The sequence below is a fragment of the Microcaecilia unicolor genome, chromosome 4 (genome assembly GCF_901765095.1).
Source record: "Microcaecilia unicolor chromosome 4, aMicUni1.1, whole genome shotgun sequence".
Classification (NCBI taxonomy): Eukaryota; Metazoa; Chordata; class Amphibia; order Gymnophiona; family Siphonopidae; genus Microcaecilia; species Microcaecilia unicolor.
Window position 1 is genome coordinate 316,205,749 of NC_044034.1, and position 27,777 is coordinate 316,233,525.

Below are 27,777 nucleotides of genomic sequence, written 5' to 3' on the forward strand. Positions count from 1 at the left end.
CAGCCAGTTACATTTTATGGAACGAATATTCATGAGATAAATTTACATGCACTGCCTTCACAGCATGTAAATCTATCTCATATATCCATTGTGGATATCCTGAAAACCTTAATGGCTGGGGGTCCACTGTCCTTCAGAACAGGTTTGGGAACCTTAGTCGCTCCCTCTGTTACGATCTTTTGCAGTCTGTGCAGTTTATTGGGCAAGTGGGACTACCAATACCAGTTATGCTTAGGCACAGTGCAGACAGCCGCTTTGCAGGCTTCCCCAAAGATCTGTGCTAATAAGAATCTCCCTTCTGATTCACATTTTCTATACTATCTAAGAATTTAGTGTCCTGAATAGTGACTGCCAGTTATGACATACTGCTAGTTTTGCAATATGGTCTAAGGGCTACTAGGATTTGGTTTGGGTTCAAGTGATTTAAGGCGGTGTTTGGGCCAGTGACACAGTAGCAGAATTGCATAAAATGATACACGTTTGTAATTTAGCAAAAAGGCAAATGCAGTTATGGGATTGGACAATGCTATAAGACTGGGTTTCCAAAAGATGTCCTATTGACCCCCATAGCCAGTCTGGCTTTCAGGCCATCCACAATGAGAATGCATTTTCATATAGCAGGTTTCCAGGGTTTACACATTTTTCTCCTTTATATCTATTATGGTTAACCTGAAAACCTGGCTGGCTGTGGGGTCCCAAGGAAAGGTTTGGGGAAACCCTGGTATAATATGCATTAGAGCATTTATTTACATTTTATACAGATTATTATATTTGTCTGCACATTTGGTCCAAATTATACAAGTGATAGATATTTGTCACTACAAAGCTTGAACATTGTTTGACCTAGAGCTATTTTCAAAATTCTTGAAGTAAGAAGGGTCAGAACTTTTTTTTTTCATTTCTTTTACAGAAATGCAGAGGAAAGAACCATACTGTAATCTAGAAACAGATGACTAGAAAAAGCCGAAGCTATATATTTTCCTATCAAGACAAGAAACAATATCTGTACACACATTATTAAATAACCTTTTTAAATAGGAAACTCAAAATGTACAAATTTACAGACATATTAAATACTCCCATATTTTTATACCGGTCTTCCTAAGTACTATCTGCATCCACATTCTGACACTACCATTCCTTCATACTTAAACTTGTAGGTGACCACCCCAGCGTCTAAGTAGAGTATGGAAATAGGGTCCAGCTTGGTGGGTACACAGCACGCTTTGGATGCTTTCTGGGGGTTCTTCAGGTGCATCAAAGCCTGAACAATAGCATGTTTTGTTGGTGTGACATGTTCTGTGAGTGGATAGGAACATACTCCACGGCATTCATAGGCTTCATATCCAGTAGGGGCTATGATCCAAGAATCCCAACCGATATCCTTAAATTCTATATAAAGCTGGGCCTTTTTACAGTTGTTCCCTTTTGCATTCCTCCTGATTCGGGAAGTAGAGTCATAAATGATGTTAGATCTCATCTGAAGCAAAGCCTCTTCACTGGGGCCACCATTTAAGCTGTTGGCATCCAAGGTATCTAAATCCAGCAGCTGCTCATGCTCTATCATTTCATGTAATTCCTTTTTCTCTTCTTTTCTGTCATTGCTCTGGTCGTCTGAAAACACAATCAATAGAGGCACATGTTTGGCCTCTGGTTTCACATCTATGTCAAGATCTCCATCCATGTTGGGCTCATCATCATCATCCATGCTCTCAACGTGAACCTCAAGTCTATGAGTTGTTGAATCTGCCCTTCTCCAGCGGCGGATGGCCTCTGTTATTTCAAATGTTTCCCATTCGTTGTTGGTTTCATAGATGTGCCTGGAAGCCAACTGAACCAATGTTTTCTCATCATCCTGCTCCTCGGTTCCATCCTTATATTGCTGTACTTCGTAAATGGTCACTTTTCTGTCCAATCCATCATACATTTTTCTGTCTTTTTCGACCAAGGTGTACAGTCGCAATTCTGACATGATTATGTCTTCATGGTGCGGGATGGACACGTTAAACAACAGAGGATACTTTCTCACTCCTGGAAGGACAGTTGACTGGGAGGCCAAATCTACAGTTGAAAAACAGAAAATCAACAAAAATAAGCAAAAATTATAGGCAGATATGAAATGTCAGAATTTCTTTTTCTGGGTGTATAAAACATACAGTCCAAAATGCCACAACTAAGCTATTGGTTTCTGTAGGCCTGAGGGAACATGCATCCCCTATTTTGCATTTATTTAATTGTTAAAGCACTTTACAGTTGTCAACACAGTCTTTTAAATCGATCTAATCATCTAGACTTCAGATTTCCGGTGTGTTTATTATACTTCATAAACTACACCGCTGTTAGTATAACGATACAGCGGAGAGGTGTAGTTTATGAAGTATAATAAACACACCGGAAATCTGAAGTCTAGATGATTAGATCGATTTAAAAGACTGTGTTGACAACTGTAAAGTGCTTTAGTGGCATTAATTGTTATAATTCTAGTGAGCACGAGAGTTGTAGTGTAATTTATTTAATTGGCAACCAGTAATTCAACTAGTCCAGTTTAAATGATTAGTGTTGGTGGTTCAAAGAAGAACAAAATGGGAATTATTATTTTAGGCCTGCTCTGTGTAGCATTATATATTAATTTCTGTGACTCTAAACACTTCTGATTATATTAAACTATATGTAAATTATTTAAAAAAACAGATTTTGAGTTGTGTTTATTGCATGCTTAGCATGTTTAGCAACAATAATCAGTATGTGAACAATCAAAACTTTCATGTGCATTTTTAGTCTCTTTCAGTTTTGTGTGCTACATTAGAGAGCATTTTGCATTTAATTTTAAGTGGAAATTTGAAATTAAAACTTCAAGAGCACTGACTTTAACTCTGCCCCCCAGTTCACTCTGAAGACCAGCTTACCAGTTCCTGCTGCACCCAGTATACCTCCTCTCTTTCCCCTCTGTTTCCTGTTGCTGAGACCCATGCTGATATTGCATTACAGCACCTCCACCCACCACCTCTGCTGCTGTGCTTCCCTGTGACTCCTGTAGCTGTAAGGGAATGTACTGCTGTGCTCTTCTCTGCTTATAAGATCAGTGCAGGACCTCAAGTACCTGTACAACTCAATCTCTTAGAACTGCACAGAGCCAAACAGAAGACCCAGCAGAGAAGCACGATACTGGCATTGGTCAGGTTTCAGAAGGTGAGATGAGGGTATTTAACCAACAAGGTGGCAATTCTTTAAGTGGGTGCCTCCTACTAGGCACCGCTATTCCTTCTAAGCTGAGTGGGAGTCCTCCAAATATATTGCTGCTAGTGGGTGGGTGTGCTTCAATATTATATTTTCAATCACTATTAGGCAGTTTCCCTGGAATCCTGCACAGTTTGCCTCTCCCTCATATTGAAAATACAATATTGAAACAGCACCTCCTACTGGCAGGACAGTAGGTGGAGGACTCCTGCTCAGCTTAGAGGGAACAGTGCTAGGCACCCTGGTGCAACATGGGCAGTGTGTATTCAATAACAGCATCAACATACCTTATATTTACACACCCGCAGTTACACAAGCCATAGAGCTGGAGCAACTGTGGGTGCTTAAATGCGGGTAAAGACATGTGTAACCTACAGTATTCTGTAAGTTATGTCATATGTGGGCCTTGCCCACACCCCTCCCATATTCCACCCACATGTATGCTCGCTTGCATAGACGTGCCACTGCACTTACATGCTCTAGTATAGAATAACACTTAGGGCACTATCCCCTGGGTTCTATATATCATGCCTAGAGATCTGCGCCAAAGGTCCAAGCATATTCTATAACAACGCACACAATTTAATTGGGTTAACAAGTCAATCAGCATTTTCAACAGCACGTAACAAGCAATAATGAGCACTAATTGAGCACTAATTGACAATAATTAGAATTTACGTGTATAACTCGCTAAGCGTATTCTGTAACTTAGAGCGCCTAAATTCTAATGCGCGGAGGCAAAAAAGGGCATGGTTCTGGGTGGGGAAATGGACATTTCAAACTTTACGCGCACTGTTATAAAATATGCCCGTCTGCACCTGGATCTTGTGCTGGTATTTACACCACATTTTCCTTGGTGTAAATAGATACGCGTAGTTCTAGGTATTGGGATATCAACTAAGCCTCTTCTATATACTGTGTCTAAACCTAGGCACCGTTTACAGAATACGCTTAGGCGAAAACTTTTTCCATGTAAATTTTTCAGGTGCCATATATAGAATCTAGCTCTATATGCATATAGAACGTACAGTATCTCTTTCAAAATCTGCACCTTGGTCCATAAGATTATCTACGGTGAGTCCCAGGTTACATGATTGACCTGATCAATCTCCCAATCAGAAATAGTACCAGTTCATCACCCAAATTGCAAAGGACTAAAATACAAGACTACCCATGTGTCCAACTTCTCTTACATAAGCACGCGTCTGTGGAACGCACTGCCACATGTGGTGAAAACAACTTACGATCGCCTAAAATTCATAGAATTATTAAAGACTCACCTATTCAGAAAGGCATACCCGACTGACCCAATTTAAATGCCTCAACCCTGCAACACTTCACTATCAAAGATCGTATTGGACATTAACAAACCCTTCTACCTCTAACTCAACTTGACTGAATCTTATCTTCCCTATCCCACTATAACATCTTTTGTACTTATCCCCTACCAGACTTGGTGAATGCCTTTACGGTATTATGTAAGCCACATTGAGCCTGCAAATATGTGGGAAAATGTGGGATACAAAAGTAACAAATAAATAAATAAATATGTGCTGCTTTTGGTGCACATATCCGCGTAAAGGGGTGCCTAGTCCTAGAATTGCCCTTTGATTTCGTTTTTCTGTCTCTGGCAGGGTTATTGGGGTGTAGGAAGGAGTTATTCGTGTTTATTGAGACTGAAAAACAGAAGGTTTGTGGAGTCTAAAACAGTGATGGAAGTCAGAGGATCCCTATATAGAAAGAGGATGGAATCAATGCAAAACTTAAATGAGCTTCAGACTTTAAAGAGGGCACAGAGGGTGTAAGCTGCATGGATTGGAATGATCATACAGCTCTTTGTGTTTCTACATTTTTATTGATGCCAATTCAAAGATTCAGATATCAAAACGTATACAGTAAAGAGAAAACGATGCAGTCCGACATCAGACTTTTAACAATTTTAACCCCACCCCACCTCACCCCTACCCTCTATTTTATTTATTTATAAACTCATTTTATTAATATAAACCAAATACACCTGTCACGTGTTACATAGATAAGAACCCCCCCCCCCCCCACCTTGACCCTCGAGTATCCCACATCTGCCATATGCAACAGTTGCAGCAAAGAAATACACAGTGCAGTCCAAGGCTTTGACTCTTAGACATAAGTACATAAGTACATAAGTAGTGCCATACTGGGAAAGACCAAAGGTCCATCTAGCCCAGCATCCTGTCACCGACAGTGGCCAATCCAGGTCAAGGGCACCTGGCACGCTCCCCAAACGTAAAAACATTCCAGACAAGTTATACCTTCAACTAAAACAACTGGCTAAGATGTACCCCACCCAACAGCTCCTCAATCCCCATTCCCCCGAGGGTTCAAGACTCCTTAGTGTGATTTTGAAGGGTATCTAAGAATCTATTAAGAATCTGGTTATGATGGAGATATCTTCTGTAAATATGTTCCCCAGACAGATAAAAATCGCTTCTGACATCAAGGAGATAAGTGAGACTCAAAGGATTCATATGACATTGAAGAGTGAAGTTTATTCCATCAATACCAGAGGGCGGCCAATCCGACAACCAATGATTTAAAATACATTTCTTCCCCAAGATGCAGAATTTAACTGCAAACAATTTATCCCCATTACTCCTCAAACCCTAACACCGGTGGATCCCAGAAGTACCCCTTTGATGGAAACCTGGGGGTGATTTGTGATCATTTTCTATGTTATATGTTTATTTTAGAAGCACCCCATCCCCCTCTCTAAACTGCAGTATTTGAACATCTGGAGAGGCTCAGATGTTTAAATGCCGTTTCAGAACAGGGGCCTTTCAGACATAGGGAGCTGTGTACGTTTACATGGTAAGGGGGTGTGTGGAGGGTGGGGAGAGGGAGTGGTCTGGGTAGGACAACAATAGAGACGTGCATTTCCTATTTCACATGGAAATCCACATCTGCTTTGGAAAACCTGGATGCTGGAATTTACATTTGCTCCAAAGCATGTCTAAGTGCCTGATGTAGGGGCAAATGTAAATCCCTATGTTTTGGATCCCTGTGATTCTAGCACTCCCCCTCCCCCCCAACCACCCAATCAAGTCCTCATCCTGATGTCAGTTTCTCAATCTACCTGACAGCACCCATCCCTCCCCCCTTCCCGGTAGCAAACATACCCTTCACCTGACTCCCTCCCAGTACCAAACATACCCTTCTGGGCAACCCGCAACTCCATCACCAGCAAACAGACTCTTCACCCAAAGCCCCTCATCCAACAGGAGAGGCCCCCACATGAGAATATGAACCTGACAAATGGCAGCCTCCCCAACCCCCCCCCCCCCCCCCGCCGGGGCCGAAGCACCTCAAAAAGTGGTTCTTGGATTGTAAGTTCCCCACCCCCATCCCACCTAGTTCTTGGGCTTAACAGGGGTCCCTGTTGTCTAGTGGAGTTGAAGCAATGCCTTTGTGTGCTTTGAGTCTTCAAAATGGGCACTGGCTTTTACTACTAGATGTCAGGTTTCATAAATGAGCACATGTGGGGGCCTCCCCTTGGTAGGGGGGGGGCTGTGAGTGAAAGGTCTCTTTGCTAGTGGGGGGGGGGGGGTTGGAGTTTTCCAGAAGGGTATATTTGGTACTGGGGGAGAACAATGAAGGCTATATTTGCTGCCAGGGAAGGGGAGGAAGGATGGGTGCTGTCAGGTGAGTTGGAGAAGCTGGCCTCAGGGTAACGACTTGATTGGGGGGGGAGTGCTGCCTGGTGGGGGGGGGGATCAGGTGATGGAGTCTGTTTGCTGGTTGGGTCAAGTTCTGCCAAGTGACTTAGGGAAGCTGGCATTGGAGTAGAGTCTGCTTATTTGGAGGCCACTGATCCTGGGTTTGGGACCCTTTGTAGAGGGAGCAGTGATTTTTGAAAGCTGCTCTCATGTCTACTTGGTGGGGAAAGCCTAAGTTGCTTCCCCACATTCAGCTTTCTAGATGTGGAGCAGCTTGTTCTTGTAGCCTGGCTTCTATTTTACAAGAGGCTATGCCAAGTTTAAGGCCTCTTGTAAAATAGTATGGAAATTCCACGTCTTGACTTGGACATATGAATTCCCCTTTTCACATTCTAAAATCTGCCTCCAAGTGACTATCTAAATCTATCTACCTATCTATCTATCTATCTATCTATCTATCTATCTATCTATCTATCTATCTATCTATCTATCTATCTATCTATCTATACACACACACAAATACTTTGTGTTATACATGCTTCTCCTAGTAGAAAGAAATAGTCCATTTTGATTGTGCTCCATGACAGCTCCTATGTGTTAAATAAGAAGGCATGTCACATTCAGCCAATAAAAATGTCATGAGTGTGTCAACACCCTTCACTGGTACCTTATGGCAAAATAAACCACTAATGAAAAAAACCCCCTTTTTTTTTCCATACCGGAAACAGAATGAGATGAAAAGACCCAGTTTTGAAGTTTACACTCTATGCACCCTCCTGGCATTTAGCTAGGATTTCGATAGGCATCTCCACCTCTTGTGTGGTTGGATGAGTCTAGGTATTCCTGCTCAGCTTTTATCAGTGTAATAGTTCACCAGGAATTACATGGTAGCTGGAGTGATAGAGAGAGCCGAGGTTATTATTCTGAATGTGGGCTGGAAACAAAGCATTGGAGTGGATTGGATTTTGCTCACACCTTTTTCAGTTGTAGCTCAAGGTGAGTTACATTCAGTTATAGTAGGATATCAGGAACAATAATAATAGAAAAGAAAAAAAAAACTACTGATTTGCAGAGTCTATGAAATCATAATAAACAAATTTTTTCTCACAGTATATAGTATACATTACACTTTGTGCATGTATATGATAATGTATGGTAGTCTTCACTTATTCATATGTCAAATTCCCTCAAAATACTTTTTACAGAGGAAAACTAATTTTAAACTGCATTCTATTGAGTTTTAGTTGACTTTTAAAAATTATTATTATTATTTTTTTGTGGGTCACTGATCACTGCTTCCATCCATTTGGTAGTTACAGTGGTCCATTCACCTTGTACCAGGCTATAGCCAAGCTTTTCCCCCCGTTAACAATAATTACATTTTAATGACCAGAGCAGAACTGCCCTAACATGTGTATCGAAAAATCTGCTATCTTTAAGAAATCAAACTACTTGCAAAATCCTGCAGAAGTACCATCCTGGCTACATGACTTTTCCACCTTCTATGACTTGCTTCCCAGCTTACCGGAGAAGAACTTTTGACACCTGCTAATGAATTTTGGCTAACATGATTTTTCCTCTGACAGGCCCTGTAAGAGTTTGAGCTAGTATTGTCTAAATATGTAAAGTGGACAAAATCAGGTGTGTAAAACCTAAAGACAGAGAGACCTTCTTTGACACACTTCCTGGAAAATGAATTGCCAGTTTTGAGACTTCTTCCTTTGGGATAACATGTTAATATTTCTGTAAACCTTATCCATGTGCCCATTCCTTTTATAATATGATCACTTAGAGATCTAGAGAAGGGCTTACCTTCATTTTTGAAACTTCTAACAATGTTTGCCGATGGCACAGATGTCCTATCAGTAGCAAATTTGTTGTACAGCTCTAGCATGTATTCCGGTGGGTCAACCTTGGCTGGGGTATGCGAAGGGATGCCAGACAAATTCAGTGTCTTCAGAAACTCATCTTTCATATTCTCCAGCATTGTGTTGAAATCAACCTCATCTTGCTCTGAGAGAACTTCATCAAACAGCGGTCTGTCTTGGTCCAGAGAATCCTCCAAACTCAAGATAGGATTACAAGCTCCCAAGCAAACCAATGAGCAGAGGGTTGCATAGAGCCAAAAGGTTACACATTCCATTGTTTTTGTTTCACTCTTGTCTCCAGTGAATCTCAAATCCCTTTAGCTCTTCTGTGGACTCTGTGGCTATTTTATCCTCTGGAGAGCACAGAGGAAAGCTTATGTCATCCAGAGAGTTGACAAGTTTGGAAGCACTTGCCTAGAGCTTGTGACCATCCTCTTTCTCTCTCACTCTCCTTCTCCCCCTCCCCCTTTCTTCTTCTAAAAAAGCCAGGTTTCAGTACTGGGATGACATAGACCCCATGGTCTCTTTGCCTCTCTTATCTCTCCAGTGTAAGCAGTTCACCAGATTTTGTTGCTATCGTACAATCCCCCTCTCTCTTAATGAGCATTTTGTAAACATTTCAACATTCTGACACTGCTTAGAAGATAGCTTAATTTTCTCTTTGCAAATGATTTGCCCTTCTTCCTGCAGTTAACATCCCTTTAGCATTTCCTGCCAACTTTGAGCAAAAGATTTATTTTAAGAGAGTTTAGGATAACATTCAAACAAAATATAGCCTCTATATGTGTGTGGCAAAGTGGCAAAGTGCAATAATTTGCTAAATTAACAACAAATGACCTCGTTAAGACAACGGGATGCAATTAAAATATTTTGGATGAGGAAGAACTTTTAAATCTTGAATATTTCTTGCTAAGAACTTGGCTAATATAACCATTAAATTCAGTTTCAGTTTAAGTACATGACAGTAGGTTTCAGTAGGTTTAGCATTGTCTTCAATTACCATCCTCCTCGCTGTGTAATCTTAGCACCTAAATGTGTGATCTGTGTGCTGATATTACAAAATAATGGCACCTACACAACTGAATGTAACAGTCATGCAAGTGCTCTGTGTGTCCCTTTTACAAAGGTGCGTTAGCATTTTTAGCAATATTATGGACGTCTACACGATTAGCGCATGCTAAAAACGCTAGCGCACCTTAGTAAAAGGCCCCGTGTGCTAAGGGGGGAATTCTAGAAATGCCGCTCAAAATTTGGCAACGGAAAAAAGTCAGCGCTAAGCGCAGTTCTATAAGGGGCACATACCCTTTATATGTAAGTGGCACATATGAGTTTATCTTGTTGGGCAGACTGGATGGACCATGCAGGTCTTTTCCTGCCGTCATCTACTATGTTACCACGTTATATAATTGCACTTAGTGCTGATTCCTGCACCTAACTTTGGGTGCCTGACTTGTACCTGCTGAAACCTGGTGTAAAGGCCGGCACCCGAGTCAGGTGCACTTAGGCAGTGCTCTGTAACAACGCATGAAACTTTTCAGAATGCCCATGGCCATGCCCCCATTAGAGTTACAGGCTATTCGACTTAGGCGCCATGCCTTATAGAATAACGTGCATCCAGATGTGTGCACAAATTTTAATGGGCGCCAATTAACCTCAATAATTGATTAACTTAAAAACATAAGAGTAGCCATACTGGGTCAAACCAATGGTCCATCTAGCCCACTATCCTGTTTTCCAAACAGTGACCAAGCCAGGTCACAAGTACCTAGCAGAAACCCAAATTGTAGCAAAACTCCATACTACAAATCCTAGGGCAAGCAGTTGCTTCCCATGTCTGCCTCAATAGCAGACTATGGACTTTTCCTCCAGGAATTTAAACCCAGATACGCTAACCGCTGTTACCACATCCTCCAGCAAAGAGTTCCAGAGCTTAACTATTTGTTGAATGAAAAAATATTTGCTCCTATTTGTTTTAAAATTATTTCTATGTAGCGTCCTCGAGTGTCCCCTAGTCTTTATACTTTTGGAATGAGTGAAAAATCGATTTACTTCTACTTTCTAAGCCACTCAGAATTTTGCAGACCTCAATCATATCTCCCCTCATCTGACTCTTTTCCAAGCTGAAGAGCCCTAACCTCTTTAGCCTTTCCTCATACAAGAGGAGTTTCATCTCCTTTATCAGTTTGGTTGCTCTTCTTTGAACCTTTTCTAATAACACTATATCTTTTTTGAGATATGGCGACCAGAACTGAACGCAATACTCAATGTGTGGATGCACCATGGAGTGATATAAAGGCAATGTAGTGTTTTTGGTCTTAGTCACCATCCCTTTTCTAATAATTCATAGCATCCTATTTGCTTTTTTGGCCACCGCCGCACACTGAGCAGATTTCAGCGTATTATCTACAACGACACCCAGATCAGACTGATAGAATAGATAGGCCATATGCTCTTTTCTGCCATAATTGTTTATATTAATTGGCTTCTTAGCCAATTAATTTGTGCATGCATCTTGGGAGCGTGCCCAAGTTTTGGCCTTAAATTCAGGTGCTGTATATAGAATCCGGGGCACGCTGAGGCAGTATTCTATAAATATGCATGCAACTTTTCAGAATGCCTCGACACGCTCATGGACATGTCCCCCTTTTAAGTTAAATGCTAGTTAGAATTAGGTGCCATGCCCTATAGAATACAGCGCAGCCAGATGTGCTTGCAAATATTAATGAGTGCCAATTAACTTCAATAATTGGTTATTAGCACCCAATTGTTGATGGTTAAGGGTTTGTTAATTAATATGCACGCTCATCTTGGGTATGCACACAAATTTGGGCGCGCAAAGAATATTTATTGCATAAATTTGTGCATGTACATGGAATTCATGCACAAATTTATGCCACCTTTGGAGCATGTTAAGTTTTTGTGTGTGAATTTACGCACAACGGGCGTTGTCTACTTTATAGAGGCACATACAGTAGGCGCCTATGTTGCTATTATAAAATAGGCTTAATAAAGGTGCTTTTATAGACTTTCCACACAGGCATCCTTTTCTAAAAATTACTCCTAAGTTTTCTTTGGAACCTACCATGGCAAAAGAAAGAAAAACAATTGTTTACATTAAGGAGCCCTGTTACTAAGCTGCGCTAAAAAGTGGCCTGCAGTATCAGTGGTACAGGGCATGCGCTGAGGCCACTTTTAGCGTGGCTGTAAAATGACTGCATTTCCTATTTCCCCCATTAATGGCTCTTAGTGCGTGGCCATTAGTGCTACCGACACCTATTTACTAGGTGGTGAGGGCTCCTGTGCTAACCACACATTAATCAATTAGCGCACAGCGATACAGCTATATTAATTGATTAGCACTTGGCATGCCTGCTGTCTGCCCCCCAAACACGCCCCAGTGTTAAAAAATATTTTCTGTTTTTTTAGCACATGGATAGCATACGCTGACACCTGCGTGCACCCTACAGTACTGGATTTTAACCTGAATGTATTAGTGCTTACTACAGCTTTGTAAAAGAGCACCTAAGTCTAGATAGAAAAATATATAAGAACATAAGAATAGCCATACTGGGTCAGACCAATTGTCCATCTAGCTCAGTATCCTGCTTCCAACAGTAGCCAATCCAGGTCACAACTACCTGGCAGAAATCCAATTGGTAGCACCATTCCATGCTACCAATACCAGGGCAAGCAGTAGCTTCCCCCATGTCCATCTCAGTAACAAACTATGAACTTTTCCTCCAGGAACTTGTCCAACCCTTTTTTAAACCCAGATACACTTACTGCCATTACCACATCTCCGGCAGCGAGTTCCAGAGCTTAACTATTTTTTGAGTGAAAAAATATTTCCTCCTATTTGTTTTATAAGTATTTCCATATAATTTCATTGAGTGTCCCCTGCTCTTTGTACTTTTTGAAAGAGTGAAAAATCAATTCACTTTTACCCATTCTACACCACTCAGGATTTTGTAGAATCAATCATATCCCCTCAGCCGTCTCTTTTCCAAGCTGAAGAGCCCTAACCTCTTTAGCCTTACCTCATACGGGAGGAGTTCCATCCCCTTAATCATTTTGGTCGCTCTTCTTTGAACTTTTTCTAATTCCACTCCCCTAAGTTCATTGACCTCTCAGTTCCTTATATTCAGTTCTGAATTTATTTCTAATAAGTGTGTGAGTTTCCTTCACATTCTATTCATTCTACTGCTGGTATTTCTGGTTCTGGCAGTTTGCCATACTATTGGCTACCCTAAGTATTTTCTATTTCTAGATAATAGTCTCCAAATCTTGGCATTTGGGAGTCTGAGAAAACCTATTTCAGTCAAAGCTGAAATTATGGCTAAGTGGTCTGCTACTGTATTGCATTTTGCCATATGAATGAGAGTAGGCATCCCGAGATGACACTAGTGATTTATGTGGAAGGCAGCTTCGTCCATGGCTATGATTGGTGTTGCAGAAATGTCATTCAAGTACTGTTCATTCTTGCAAAAAAAAAAATCATGCCCGTGGTGTTGCCAAGACCCTTGAGTGCTGGGGTTATCTGCTGCGTAAGTGATGCAGTAAGTACTACACATAAGCATGCTTTCACAATCAAGGCGCACTGAGCTATGATTAGGCAGTGAATAGGGATTTTTTGTTAATGCAAAATCAATTTACTTTCTTGTTTGGAATCGCTCCTTGTCACTACATATTTTTATAAAGCTTTTACTTTCACTATATACTCTTTTATTGCCTTTTCAGTACATGCTAACCCTCCAAAAAATACCATGGACACCCCAAACCTGCCTATTTTAAACTTAACAGTGGCATCATGTAAACTTCTCAATAGAAGATTATAGACTATAGATTTTAGATTGCTTTTCAAGCAAAGAGTAGGATCTAGGTGTGATAGTATTTGGTGATGATGGTAGTTAAGGTAGTCAAACAGGTAATTAAGGCAGTGTCAAAAGCCAGAAGGATACGTGGGTGCATAGGGAGAGGAACTGTCAGCAGGAAAAAAGGAGGTGATAGTGCTTCTGTTTAAGACTCTTGTGAAGCCTCATTTTGAGTACTGTGTATAATTCTGGAGACCATTCCTTGGAATGCATATAAATAGGATGGAGTCAGTCCAGAACATGGCTACTAAAATGGTCAGTGGTCTTTATTATAAAGCATATGGGAAGAGACTTAAAGATTTAAACACATATATACACTGTAAGAGAGGTAAGGGAGGGAAAATAGAACATGCAAATGCCTCAAAGGTATAAAGTAATGGAAGTCAGGCCTCCATCAATGGAAAGGAAGTTCTGGACAAAGGGGTGATAAGTTAGGGTGAAAGAGGTAGACTTAGGAGTAGTCTAAGCAAATATTTCCTCATGGAAACTGGTGGATATGTGGAACATTCTCCCAGTGGAGGTAGTACAGACAAGGACAGGCTCAGAATTCATGAGAAAAGCAATAAGGGTCTCTGGGGGAGAGGAAGGGATTCTAGAAACTTGGCTGTTGGCTTGGATGGACAGAGTAGATAGGCCATATGCTCTTTTCAGTCATCATGTTCTGTTTCCATGTTTACACAGAGCTGTACTGCTATTTTCTTGTCTCTCTACTGTGTGAATTTTGGTAAAATTTCAGCAAGGCTTATATTATCTCTACATTACTGTACACTTTACAGAACTGTACACAGTTGAGTAGGTTAAATTTTTCTCTTGTTTGCATAGCTCTGAAGCCTCTTCTGCTATTGTGGTTTTCCCAAACATGCCAAGAGACCACATGTAATGTTCAAATATTTTTCTGTTTCCTTTGTTTGCTGGTTGAAGAATGTGAAACATGCAGACTTTGGGATTAAAATGTCGAATGGCATGGTATCATGATAGGATCATTCTTTACTGTTTATCTACCATGTTTAGACTGGCTAATTACAATATTGTACACCATGAGAATATTACATGAGTCTGCTCATTTTTTTTTCAGTTGTCCATTCAGTCATGTCTGTGTGCTAAAAGGGCAATTCTATAAGCTGATAGCTAAGGTTTGGCGGAAAATATGCACATATGTTATAGAATGCTACGCTTATATGCATCGAGCCAATAATTGGTATTTATGCATCTAAGTGCTAGGAGTTATTCTATAAAGTACACACCAAAAGTCACGTAGCATGTAACTGTGAGAGGGGCATACACATGGATGCATGTTCCATGGAGCACTTAGGTGCATCAACCTTCTGTAAGCAGTCACACCTAAGTTTTGGTGCATCAATGTGCCTTTACACTAATCTCTATATAAAACGCACCTCCAATGTTCTAATGAAGCCACAAGTCTCCAAACGTTCTAAATTTGTAGTTGTGTAGATCGCTGTTCCTCCATGAGTGTCTGCCCCGCCCTCGCGTCAGAACGTGATGACGTCGAGGGCGGAGCACTGACACTCAACGAATCGCATCGCCCACCCGTTGCTACGCGACGAAACATGATGTCAGATGTGAACGGCCTGCAAGAAAGAAGGGAGGACTACCATCGCCCCGAGCCAGACTGAACGTGCGAAGGAGGGAGGGAGACAGGCAGGCAGCCTGAACGTCGGAGGGAGGGAGGGAGCCAGCCAGCCAGCCTGAACGTGGGAGGGAGGGAAGAAAGGAGCCAGCCTGAACGTGGGAGTGGGAGGGAGGGGGGCCACGACCCTGAAAGGTGGAGGGAGAGGGGACCATGACCCTGAAGCTGGGAGGGGGGAGGGGAGGGGAAAGGGGGAGGGGAAGGAAGGGGGGGAGGGAAGACAGGGGGAGGGGGAAGGAGGGCGGGAGACGGAGGGGGGGGGCCCCTGCCGCACACTCTCATTCTTTCTCACACGCACACTCTCAATCTCACACACACACTCTCACACAGACAGCCTCACTCTATATCACACACACACACACACACACACTCGCACATTCACTCTGTCTCTCTCTCTCTCACACAGTCACTCTCACACACACTCTCAAACATACACACTCCGAGGAAAACCTTGCTAGCGCCCGTTTCATTTGTTACGGAAAAGGGCCTTATTTACTAGTATTGTATAATGGCTTAGGCACATCCTGAAGCCATTATAGAATCGGTGCTAAGCGCACTCCACAGTGCACTCAAATCAAGGCACTTAGGAGCCCTTTTACAGAGCGGCACTGCCCGGTTAGGCTCTCTGCCACATGGCCATGCGGTAACAGTTCTCTTACCGCATGGCCATGTGTGTCTGGGGGCTTTTTACCCGCAGCGGTAAAAAGGGCCCCCGCTGCTAGCGCAGGGCCCTTTTTCCCGCAGCTTGGTAAAAGGACCCCCAAGTTATAGAGTTAACCCCTTGTGTAAAAAATCAGTTTGTAATATACCTTGTAGTCTTGACTTCCATGGTTGTTCAATGAAGGTCCCATCTGTTCACCTCTTTAAAAGACTCCTATTTGTGACTTCTGCATTAGAGTAATACCTCCCTGAAAACAGCCACCTGTGAGGCCTACTCAGTTTTTCCTGGCCCTCTTAAAGCATATATATGCTCCATTATCCAGGGAGTAAACCCTTAGCACATCAGCACACATGAGAAGTCTCTGTTCTTTTCTGAAATGTACTTTAGTGAATAAATGTAGCTAATTTACTCACAGTTTGTAGATTCTTAGAAGCTTGTTGTCCTAAGGCAGTGATGGCGAACCTTTCAGAGACCGAGTGCCCAAACAGCAACCCAAAATCTAATTATTTATCGCAAAGTGCCAACAGGGCAATTTAACCTGAATAACAGAACTTTAAAAGCATTTGGCATGCTTTTGAATAATTAATGTGATTTTTGCTGTTGCAAATTAAATGATCCCAGGTTCCAATCTAATTCATGTTTAATATGGGATAAAATCCCATTAATAAGTAAATAAATATAAACTTTTAATGTTGAGCACCTGATTCTCAAAGTGGACATATTCCAAACACTATAATGAAAATAAAATGATTTTTTTCTACCTTTGTTGTCTGGTGACTTTGTTTTTCTGATCATGCTGGCCCAGTATCCGATTCTGCTGCTATCTGTCCTCTTAACTCCGTTTCCAGGGCTTCCTTTCCATTTATTTCTTTACTTTCCGCCTTTCTTCTTCATTTCTTGCCCTACATCCGAAAGTAAAAGCTGGGTCTTTTGCAGACTTGACTGTCCAGTGGATCCAGCTTCTGCCTATTTTCTCCATCCATATGCAGTTTTTCTCCTGTCTTCTTTTTCCCTCATCTCATCTCCTTCCTCACTCTTCCCTCCCCTCCATCCATGTCCAGCATTTCTTCTCTCTCCCTTCCCTCCCCTCCATCCACCCATGTCCAGCAACCCTCCTCTCCCCCGGCCCTCCCCTCTCCTTCAGCCACCCATGCCCAGCGATTCTCCTCGCTCCCCTGCCCCCCCCAGCCGGCCATACCCAGTGATTCTCCTTGCTCCCCTGCCCCCCTCCAGCCAGCCATACCCAGCGATTCTCCTCACTTCCCTGCCCCCCTCCAGCCAGCCATACCCAGTGATTCTCCTCACTCCCCTGCCCCCCTCCAGCCACCCCTGCCCAGCGATTATCCTCTCTCCCTGCCCCCCCTCCAGCCAGCCATACCCAGCAATTTACCTCTCTCCCCTGCCCCCCCCCTCGGCGGCCCTGGCGACAGTGCGCGTGCCAATAGAGAGGGCTCTGCATGACATAGGTTCGCCATCCCTGTCCTAAAGCAAGGGACTCCATAATTCTTAATGTGAAACAATGCGTGGAGGTGAAGTTTTGAAGAGAAAAAGGAAGGCTTTATAGTAGAAGTAGGAGAATTGGCAGGTAGATGAAGGTAGATCAGATGTGAGGTGCTGAGTTGTGCAGTATTGGTAAAAAGGCAAGGTCACTCCAGGGGAGCAGAGAAGCACATGCTTCTGAGGCAAGATGGAAGTGTTTGAGCTTGCAAGGACAGAGGGATCAAGAAGAACACCCACAAGGCCAAAGGACAAGGTAAAGGGACCAATAGGGACAGAACCTGAGAACAGGCTACCAGGGGCGTAGCCAGACCTTGAGGGAAAGGGGGGCCAGAGCCCAAGGTGTGTGTGGGGGACATTTTGACCTCCTTCCCGCTGCCACCCTCCCGCCGCCACTTCTGTCCCCCCTCAGCCATGCCGCTTTCCACCACTGCCCTCCTGCTGCCGCTTTCTCCCCACTGCCACTGCGAAGGTACCTTGGCTGACGGAGGTCCCCAACCCCCACCAGCTAAAGTGTTTGTCCCGTTCTGGTCTCACATTGCCTGGCGCCCTGTCCTGTTTTCAGTCGTAGTGAGTGAGAGTCAACAGTCGCAACAGGGGAGGAAGTGAAAATTGGAGAGGCCTTCTGTGTGATCCCAGTCGGGAACATTCCTTCCTCCAGGTCCACCTGTTTTACACACATCTGTAATTTTGTGAAAGAAAATCATGAGGTAGGGATGAAGGTTTCTGAACATAAGGGAGAGATGGACAAGAAAAATGAAGGCTCATTATCATGGCAAATGAAATAGGGGCAGACTGACAGTGATCTGGGCCCCTGGGCAAAAGAGTGATGCCCCCCTCCCATCTGATAGAGATTACTGGTTCTGCATCTATCGTTCTGTTTCTAAATCTCACTCCCTTTGGTAATCAGACCCCTTCTCTTCCTTCTGCTACAACTTAATATGCATAAAGCTATCCACTTCCACTTTTTCCCCGGGCTGCCCTATACTCTGTACTTAAAAATAAAAAAAGACTACTGGTAGAGGGTTTCCCTGTCCCTGTCTCTGTGCTGGTGTTAAAAGCACTGTCTAGAAATTCACCCTCTACCTCCTATTCAAAAAAGTAGAGTAGTGGGGTCTCTCAATTAGCACTCTCTTTTTATGGCCAGTAGGAAGAGAAGGGTAAGGAATCCCCATGCTAGTAACTTTTTTTTTTTTGTAAGCAAGAGATAGTTTTATGCATTTTAAAATAAGAAAGGAGGGAGGGAATGGGGCTGGTGGCCATGGGGGAACATTTTTAAAGAGGGAAGGAAGGGAATCTTGCAGCCCATAGAGGTAGTTAATGCAAGCTGAGCAATGCTGTATTTTAAGTTAAAGACGCTTGAGCCCTATGGTGTGAATGCTAGAATAAAACAGCACCATTGCTTTTGAATTCCCTTGTTTCTTTTGGATTGGCTAGAGAACTGAGTGATTCTTTTTCTTGACTGGTCCCCATTGAATGACATCTAAGATTTAAGAAGAGAGAGTCATTTTATGAGGCATAATCCTCACTTTGACAGCAGAGGTGTATGCTAAGCTCTCTGATTTTATGTTGTAAGAGGTTGAGTATAGTTAGATCAATTAAAATGTTCAATAGGTGATCTAATACTGATTTTATCTTTTACAGAACTTTGCTCCTATGAATTGTGCACTGCAAGTTCCTGACGCAGTTGTAAAAACACTGGCTGTCGGACAGTTGCGGCAGCATCTGGCACAAGGGCTAAGTTTAAAAACTAAGTATTTGTGCTTTTTTAAAAAATTTCTGCAAGGAAATTATATCTTATATAATAATTTGCACCTCCAACGTTCTACGTCTGGATGCCTGGGTTCATAACACAATTCCAATTGGTCCGCCCTCACGTCGGAATGTGATGATGTCAGAGGGAGGATCAATGAGAGGGAAGGGAAACCAGCACCAGCCAGCCACAGAACGTTGGAGGTGAAGATTCAACTGCGGGAGAATCGCCCCCTCCCTCCCCCTGTCCTCCAAGTTCCAGGCCCCCCCTCTCCTCTGAGTTCCAGGCCCGCCCCCCTCCCTCCCTCCCTCTCCTCCCCTCCGAGTTCCATGCCCCCTTACTGCGTGCCGGCCTGAATTTAAAAGTTCTTACCTCGGGGTACGGCGGCAGCAGTGAAAGTCGAGCAGGCACGGTGCTTCAGTCTGCCTTCCCTTCTGTCTCAGCTCTGCCTCTGGTCCCGCCCTTCCGGAAACAGGAAATGAGAGCAGGACCAGAGTGTCACGTCCCTTACCTGTGCCGCCCTGCTCGCAGTGATGCCTCGCTCCGCGAGCAGGAGAGAGCGGGGTATCGCTGGCTACGGGCGGCGTGTTCGGGGAGTCTTGCCTGCCTCCTGGACGGTGCCGGTTCGCCGCTATGGTTCTGTGGCGGCTGGAGAGCGCCGGCCATTTTTGCAGCGCCGGCGCTCACAAGTTGGAGAGTCTCTTCCGGGCGCGGGACCCGGGAGCATGGAGAACGCCCCTTCTGGGTCCGGATTGGCTGGTCGCGGCTGGACTCCGCCCTCTCTCTGTGACCAGCCTATCCAGAGCCCTGGGGCTGTTTGTAGGCTCCACCCCCCGGACAGCTGATGGTTGTCTTCCTGATGGAGGGGGCTATTTAAGTACAGACGCTGGCAGAACACTTTGCTTCGGCTTCTGCTTGTGTGGATTCCTGAGTTCTGTGTTATTGGATTGTTTACCTGCCTTGAACCTCTGATTGGACCTGGACTTTGCTTTTGTCTGCCGCCTGCCTTGAACCTCTGATTGGACCTGGACTTTGCTTTTGTCTGCCGCCTGCCTTGAACCTCTGTTTGGACCTGGACTTTGCCTTTGCCTGCCGCCTGCCTCGAACCTCTGTTTGGACCTGGACTTTGCTTTTGCCTGCCGCCTGCCTTGAACCTCTGTTTGGACCTGGACTTTGCTTTTGCCTGCCGCCTGCCTTGAACCTCTGTTTGGACCTGGACTTTGCTTTTGCCTGCCGCCTGCCTTGAACCTCTGGTTGGACCTGGACTTTGCTTTTGCCTGCCGCCTGCCTTGAACCTGTTTGGACCTGGACTTTGCTTTTGCCTGCCGCCTGCCTTGAACCTGTTTGGACCTGGACTTTGCTGTTGCCTCCCGCCTGCCTTGAACCTTTGTTTGGACCTGGACCTTGCCTTTTGCCATCTGTCTGCTGTCCATCCTGTGTCCAGTCCTGCCTTCCTTAGGAAGTTCCTGTCCTGATTCTCCAGGTAAGATTAGAACTGTCTGGCTGCCAGACGTTGTTTGGCACAGGGGCTCACAGATCGTGGTATAGGCCTGACAGAAAGCCGAAGCCATGAGCTCGCCAGATAAGCCTGATCTGACCGACTTGGCCCAAGCCCTTCAACAACAGCAGGCCCAGCTTAACAGATTGTCTGGGGTACTACAAGATGTGTGCTCACAGATGTCAGCGCAGCGAGGACATCTCCATCTCAACCTGCCTTTCGTTTGCCCGAACCTCCCCGGTTTGACGGCACACCCGCCGCATGCCGCGGATTCTTGAACCAATGTCAAATGCTCTTTGACATGCAACCTGCTTCTTTCCCTACGGACAAATTAAAGATTACCTACATTATTTCGTTACTCTCCGGTCCTGCCTTGGCATGGGCTTCACCACTCTGGGAACAACAGGATCCTCTCCTCTCAGAACTAGGAGAATTCCTGCATCGGTTCCGCATGGTATTTGATGTTCCGGGGCGCCCCTCTTCTGCTGCAGGTGAGCTACTACGGATTCAGCAAGGGAACAGCTCGGTTGGAGCCTATGCTATTCGATTCCGCACCCTGGCTGCGGAACTTAAATGGAATCAAGAGGCTCTTATGGCCATCTTCTGGCAAGGCTTGAGTGGGCGCATTAAGGACGAGTTAGCCGGCCGTGAAATTCCTAGTACTCTGGACGCTCTAATCTCTCTATGTATCCGGATTGATGTCCGCTTCCAGGAACGGGCACGAGAACAGGGTGCCTCTCGTCCGTCTCGAAGGATCTCCCCTCAAAGACAACGTACGGTCTCTCCTCAGGGAGCTGCGGGTCCGGCTGCGGAGGGATCGGAAGAACCTATGGTGATTGGCAGGCACCGACTGTCAGCTGTTGAGCGGGCCCACCGGAGGGATAATAAATTATGCATGTATTGTGGGAAACCTGGACATTTTGTGAAGAGGTGTCCCAACAAGCCGGGAAATGCTTAGACCCTAGCCTTGTGGAGGGGGTGGTTTTGGGTCAGTCAGGAGCCCTTCCGGATAATTTAATGACAGTACCGATTATCTTACTTTGGCAAGAATTCAGAATAAACACCCTAGCCTTGCTGGATTCAGGAGCAGGGGGCAACTTTATTGATGCTAGCCTACTTCAGGGGCTAGGAAGGCCGGTTATTCCCTGTAAACCAGCTCTGCAGGTGACTTCCATTCATGGCTCTACTCTTCCCCAGCCGATTACCCATCTCACCCTTCCGCTTCGGATGCAGGTGGGCCTTCTTCATCATGAGGAGATACAGTTTCTTATTTTACCTCAAGCCATTCATCCTGTAATTTTAGGTATGCCCTGGCTGCGGCTGCATGCGCCCTGCATAGACTGGCCTTTGGGAGAGATCAGTCAATGGAGTACTCGTTGTTTTGAGACCTGTCTGACACCAGTGCACCCTCCTCCTACTAAGGTGCCAGCTCTACCTGGAATCCTCCATCCCTGTGAGGCCTGTCTTCCGAAGGAATATGATGATTTTTCTGATGTCTTTGATGCCCGGGAGGCGGATTCCCTCCCGCCCCATCGCCCTTTTGATTGTCCCATTGATTTGTTGCCAGGCACGATGCCTCCTAGAGGAAGATTATATGCCTTGTCCCGGGATGAATCTGCAGCCATGCGGGACTACATTCGGGAGAATCTTCGTAAAGGGTTCATTCGACCTTCTTCTTCTCCTGCCGGGGTGGGGGTTTTTTTTTGTCTCCAAGAAGGATGGGTCCTTGCGACCCTGCATTGACTATCGAGGGCTTAACAACATCACAGTCAAGAACCGTTATCCTCTTCCGCTTATCCCGGAGCTTTTTGATCGACTCCAGGGGGCTGTTATTTTTACTAAGTTGGATCTCCGAGGGGCCTACAACTTGATTCGTATCCGCCAGGGGGACGAGTGGAAGACTGCGTTTAATACTCATGAAGGCCATTTTGAGTATCGTGTCATGCCTTTTGGTCTTTGTAATGCCCCTGCTGTGTTTCAAGATTTCATCAACTTCATTTTCCGGGATCTCCTATATTCTTCAGTCATTGTTTACTTGGACGATATTCTGATCTTCTCTGCTTCCCCTCAGGATCATCCCAGGCATGTGCGCACAGTACTTCAACGGCTCCGGGATCACCGACTGTTTGCCAAATTGGAAAAATGTGCGTTTCATCAATCCACTATTCCTTTTTTGGGACATATTATCTCTGCTGTTGGATTACAAATGGATCCTGCTAACTTACAGGCTATCCGTGACTGGCCTCTTCCCCAAGGTCTCCGGGCTCTGCAGCGTTTCCTTGGATTTGCTAACTACTACAGACAATTCATTCCCCATTATTCTCTCATCACGGCTCCTTTGACAGCCCTTACTCAGAAGGGTGCGGATGTTCGGCACTGGTCTCCAGCTGCTCTGGAAGCCTTTTCTGCCTTGAAGGCGGCTTTCTTGTCTGCATCTGTGCTCCGTAGTCCTGATGTCACGAAGCTTTTCATTGTGGAGGTGGATGCCTCTGCTTTGGGGGTTGGGGCTGTGCTGTCCCAGACGGCTTCTTCTGGTAGAAGACACCCTTGTTATTTTTTTTCTAAGAAGTTTTCTCCAGCAGAGTGTAATTATACCATCGGTGACAGAGAGCTGCTGGCTCTGAAGCTCGCCTTTCAGGAGTGGCGATACCTGCTGGAGGGGGCTGCTCACCCTATTACAGTCATTACTGATCACAAGAACCTGCTTTATTTGCAAGATGCCAAACGCTTGAATCCCCGGCAGGCCCGATGGTCACTGTTTTTTGCTCATTTTACCTTTCACTTGGTGTTCCGTCCCGCGGAGAAGAATATACAGGCGGATGCTCTCTCCCGAGCTTTTGATGTACCAGAGGAACCTGTGGAGCTCTATCCTATGCTCAATCCTGCTTGCCTTTCCCCTACTGTGGGGGCGTCCGCCTGCCTTAAGACTCCTGTTCCTGCCCGGTCTCGTCGCAAGGTTCTTCAGTGGGGTCATTCTGCTGCTTTTTCGGGACATTTTGGGTTTCGTAAAACTTATCATCTTATTTCCCGCTATTTTTGGTGGCCGCACATGGCTCAGGAGATTCGGCAGTTTGTCTCTACATGTCCTACTTGTGCCCGTACCTAGTCTTTGCCAGGCAAGCCGTGGGGGCTCCTTCAACCATTGCCGGTACCCCAGCTACCTTGGCAGGAGGTCTCGATGGACTTTATAACTGATCTTCCTTGTTCCAAGGGCAACACGATCATCTGGGTGGTGGTGGATCGTTTTTCCCGCATGGCGCACTTCGTACCCATGCGGTCCCTGCCATCTGCGGCGGCTCTTGCTTCCCATTTTATCCAGCACATTTTTCGTTTACATGGACTGCCGCAACGCATCATCAGTGATAGAGGTTCTCAATTTACCTCTAGATTTTGGAGATCTTTATGCTCAGCCTTTGGGGTTACCACGCATTTCTCTTCAGCTTACCATCCACAGACCAACGGCATGGCACAGCGTACTAACCAGACCCTTAAAGCTTTTCTCCGGGCCTTCACAAATGCTCGTCAAGCTAATTGGACTGATCTCCTGCCCTGGGCTGAATTTGCCTACAACAATAGCTTCCATTCTGCTTCTCGGACATCACCCTTCTTTACTGTTTTTGGACGTCATCCTCGTCTTCCGCCTCCGATTCCTTTGACTGAGGCCTCTCCACTGATCCGGTCTACCCTCACCACCATTCATGCCACTTGGAGGACGGTTCGTCAGCAGTTGGGGAGGGCGGCCGCACGGTATAAGCAGTTTGCTGACCGGCTTCGATGTGCCGCTCCCGTATTCCAGCCGGGACAGAGAGTATGGCTCAGCATCAAGTACCTCAAACTTCGTCTTCCCTCCCTTAAGTTTGCTCCTCGCTTCATCGGTCCATTTTCTGTGAAATCTAGAGTGGGGACGGTGGTCTATCGTCTTCACTTACCTGGTAATCTTCGCATTCACAACGCTTTCCATGTATCTCTGCTTAAGCCTTTTCGGACTTCCCACTGGCATCCTGCACCAAAGAAGATTCTGGTTCCAGACTCTGACCCTGATCCTGAGTTTGAGGTAAAGGAAATTCTTGATTCTAAATTCCAAAGAGGACGATTATTTTACTTGATCTCGTGGAAGAACTTTGGTCCTGAGGATAACTCCTGGGAGCCAGTTGGTAATATCCTTGCCCCTGATTTGTTGCACGAGTTCCACTCTCGTTACCCTAAAAAACCAGGGCCGAGACGGAGGAGGGGGGCTTACGGGGGGGGGGGGCGGGGTACTGTCACGTCCCTTACCTGTGCCGCCCTGCCCGCAGTGATGCCTCGCTCCGCGAGCAGGAGAGAGTGGGGTATCGCTGGCTACGGGCGGCGTGTTCGGGGAGTCTTGCCTGCCTCCTGGACAGTGCCGGTTCGCCGCTATGGTTCTGTGGCGGCTGGAGAGCGCCGGCCATTTTTGCAGCGCCGGCGCTCACAAGTTGGAGAGTCTCTTCCGGGCGCGGGACCCGGGAGCATGGAGAACGCCCCTTCTGGGTCCGGATTGGCTGGTCGCGGCTGGACTCCGCCCTCTCTCTGTGACCAGCCTATCCAGAGCCCTGGGGCTGGTTGTAGGCTCCACCCCCTGGACAGCTGATGGTTGTCTTCCTGATGGAGGGGGCTATTTAAGTACAGACGCTGGCAGAACACTTTGCTTCGGCTTCTGCTTGTGTGGATTCCTGAGTTCTGTGTTATTGGATTGTTTACCTGCCTTGAACCTCTGATTGGACCTGGACTTTGCTTTTGTCTGCCGCCTGCCTTGAACCTCTGATTGGACCTGGACTTTGCTTTTGCCTGCCGCCTGCCTCGAACCTCTGTTTGGACCTGGACTTTGCCTTTGCCTGCCGCCTGCCTCGAACCTCTGTTTGGACCTGGACTTTGCTTTTGCCTGCCGCCTGCCTTGAACCTCTGTTTGGACCTGGACTTTGCTTTTGCCTGCCGCCTGCCTTGAACCTCTGGTTGGACCTGGACTTTGCTTTTGCCTGCCGCCTGCCTTGAACCTGTTTGGACCTGGACTTTGCTTTTGCCTGCCGCCTGCCTTGAACCTGTTTGGACCTGGACTTTGCTGTTGCCTCCCGCCTGCCTTGAACCTTTGTTTGGACCTGGACCTTGCCTTTTGCCATCTGTCTGCTGTCCATCCTGTGTCCAGTCCTGCCTTCCTTAGGAAGTTCCTGTCCTGATTCTCCAGGTAAGATCAGAACTGTCTGGCTGCCAGACGTTGTTTGGCACAGGGGCTCACAGATCGTGGTATAGGCCTGACACAGAGGCACGCAGGAAGGCGTGGGGCAGGCTGAGGACTGGGAGAAGAGGGCGGCCAACGCAGGTCGGGCTGCCACTCGGAGGGGAGAGAGAGAGAGAGAGGGAGGGAGGCGCGGGGGTCTGGAACTCGGATAAGAGAGGGGGGCATGGAACTCGGGGGGAGGGGAGAAGAGGGAGGGATGGAGGGGGGCTGGAACTCAGAGGGAAGGGGGACCTGGAACTCAGAGGGGAGGAGAGGGAGGGAGGGAGGGGGGCATGGAACTTGGAGGGGAGGGGGGAAGGGAGGGGGCCAAGCTGGAACTCGGAGGATAACCTTGCTAGCGCCCGTTCCATTTGTGTCAGAAACGGGCATGTTTTATTAGTTTGATAATAAAAATCATTACTGGAGATTTTTTATGCCAATGTTTGAGATATAGTAACCTGTAAGACCATAGTCTATAATAGTGGTCTGGGTTTGCTGAGGCTTTTTCTTCTATGTGATTGTTTAGAATGCCTTCTCCTCTTATATTTCTTTAATTTTTGGTGTGAGGTGTGTTTTGCAGGCTGTTATAACCCCATATACATGGGTTTAGCCATTATTTTAGAGACGTGTATATTATACTGGGCTCTAGAACACCAATACACCTCCTACTGGTAAAACAGTTGGGATAGCTACAAATCTCTACACAAAAGCTACCTGCCTCCAGAATACCATACCTCAGTCCCTCAGACCCAAAACACAGACCCTCACCAAACAAAGACCATGGGATCACAATTAGAAATAGAGATATAAAGACAAAAATTGAACTGGGAACTCCAAGAAGTCAAACTAGGCATGGGAGAAATAAAAACAGAAATATGTTTCTTCTTATTACTGAACATAATATGAAGAGATCCATGATGTACATTTTCCAAACTAACATAATCTAGTTAATACATTTTTTTTAAACCCACATTTTTTTCTACCTTTGTTGTCTGGACATTTTATTTTTCCATCATTTTGGTCCTAGTTTTTGTTTTCTGCTTTCATGTCTCTCTTCTGCTCTCTTTCCAGGAGCTTCTGTCTATTTGCCATTTCTCTTCTCTCCTATCTTGTTCTATTCCCTTATTACTTCTGTCTCTGACATATTGATCTTTTCCTTTTAGCTCTTTCCTCCCTTTCTTTTTTTTTTGTGTCTTTCTGTCAACTAAAATTTCACCCGCTTTGTCACCTTGCTCTCTTCTATCCCCTTTTATCTTTTCAACTACCTATCAACTTTCCATTTCCTTCTCTCACCCCATAGCTCTCCCAGTTCCCATCCAACTCCTTCCCTGGCCTCCTAATCCTTTTTATCTTTCCTCTACTTCCCATTATTACATTTTTACCCTATGTACCCTCTTCTCATTCATCGCCTTGAAACTTCCCCCATAACCTTTCCCACATTTTCCCCCATTCACAGTGTCTCCCCTCCCTCTCTCTTCCTCCCTTGTAGACCAGATTCTCCTTCCTTCCTTTCTCCCTCACCCACCCTTGTAACCTGACATCTGCCTATTTCTTCCCTCTACCCTCCAGCATCTCCCTGTACCATCTCACTCCCTTTCTCCCTCCATGCCCATGTAATCCAACATCTCTTTCTCTCTCTTCCTTCTTGCCCCAGTGGGCCAACATCTCTTCCTCTCTTTTCCCTCCCTCACTGCCCATATGGGCTAACATTTATCCGTCCCTCGCCTTCACCCTGTCATCACTGTTCTTTTTCTTCCCTTCTTCTCTTTCCTGTCTCTCCCCACCCCTGTGGTCCAACATCTCTTCTCTCCTTTCCTAC

General features: G+C 45.4%; 1 protein-coding gene across 1 annotated transcript; it reads right to left on the bottom strand.

The window, feature by feature from the left end:
- Window positions 1–1,033: 1,033 nt before the first annotated feature.
- Window positions 1,034–9,072, bottom strand: BMP10 (bone morphogenetic protein 10). The gene is made up of 2 exons (XM_030199618.1): window positions 8,742–9,072; window positions 1,034–2,061 (listed from the first exon to the last, which is right to left on the bottom strand). Exons 1-2 carry the CDS (start codon window positions 9,070–9,072, stop codon window positions 1,109–1,111), a joined length of 1,284 nt encoding a protein of 427 aa, XP_030055478.1. The 3' UTR covers window positions 1,034–1,108.
- Between the last annotated feature and the right edge of the window lie 18,705 nt (window positions 9,073–27,777).

Coding starts and splice junctions, on each gene's coding strand:
- BMP10 (XM_030199618.1), bottom strand. CDS start 9,072: ATGGAATGTGTAACCTTTTGGCTCTATGCAACCCTCTGCTCATTGGTT. Junction 2,062..8,741: donor TAGAAGTTTCAAAAATGAAG/GTAAGCCCTTCT, acceptor TTTCAACTGTAG/ATTTGGCCTCCCAGTCAACT.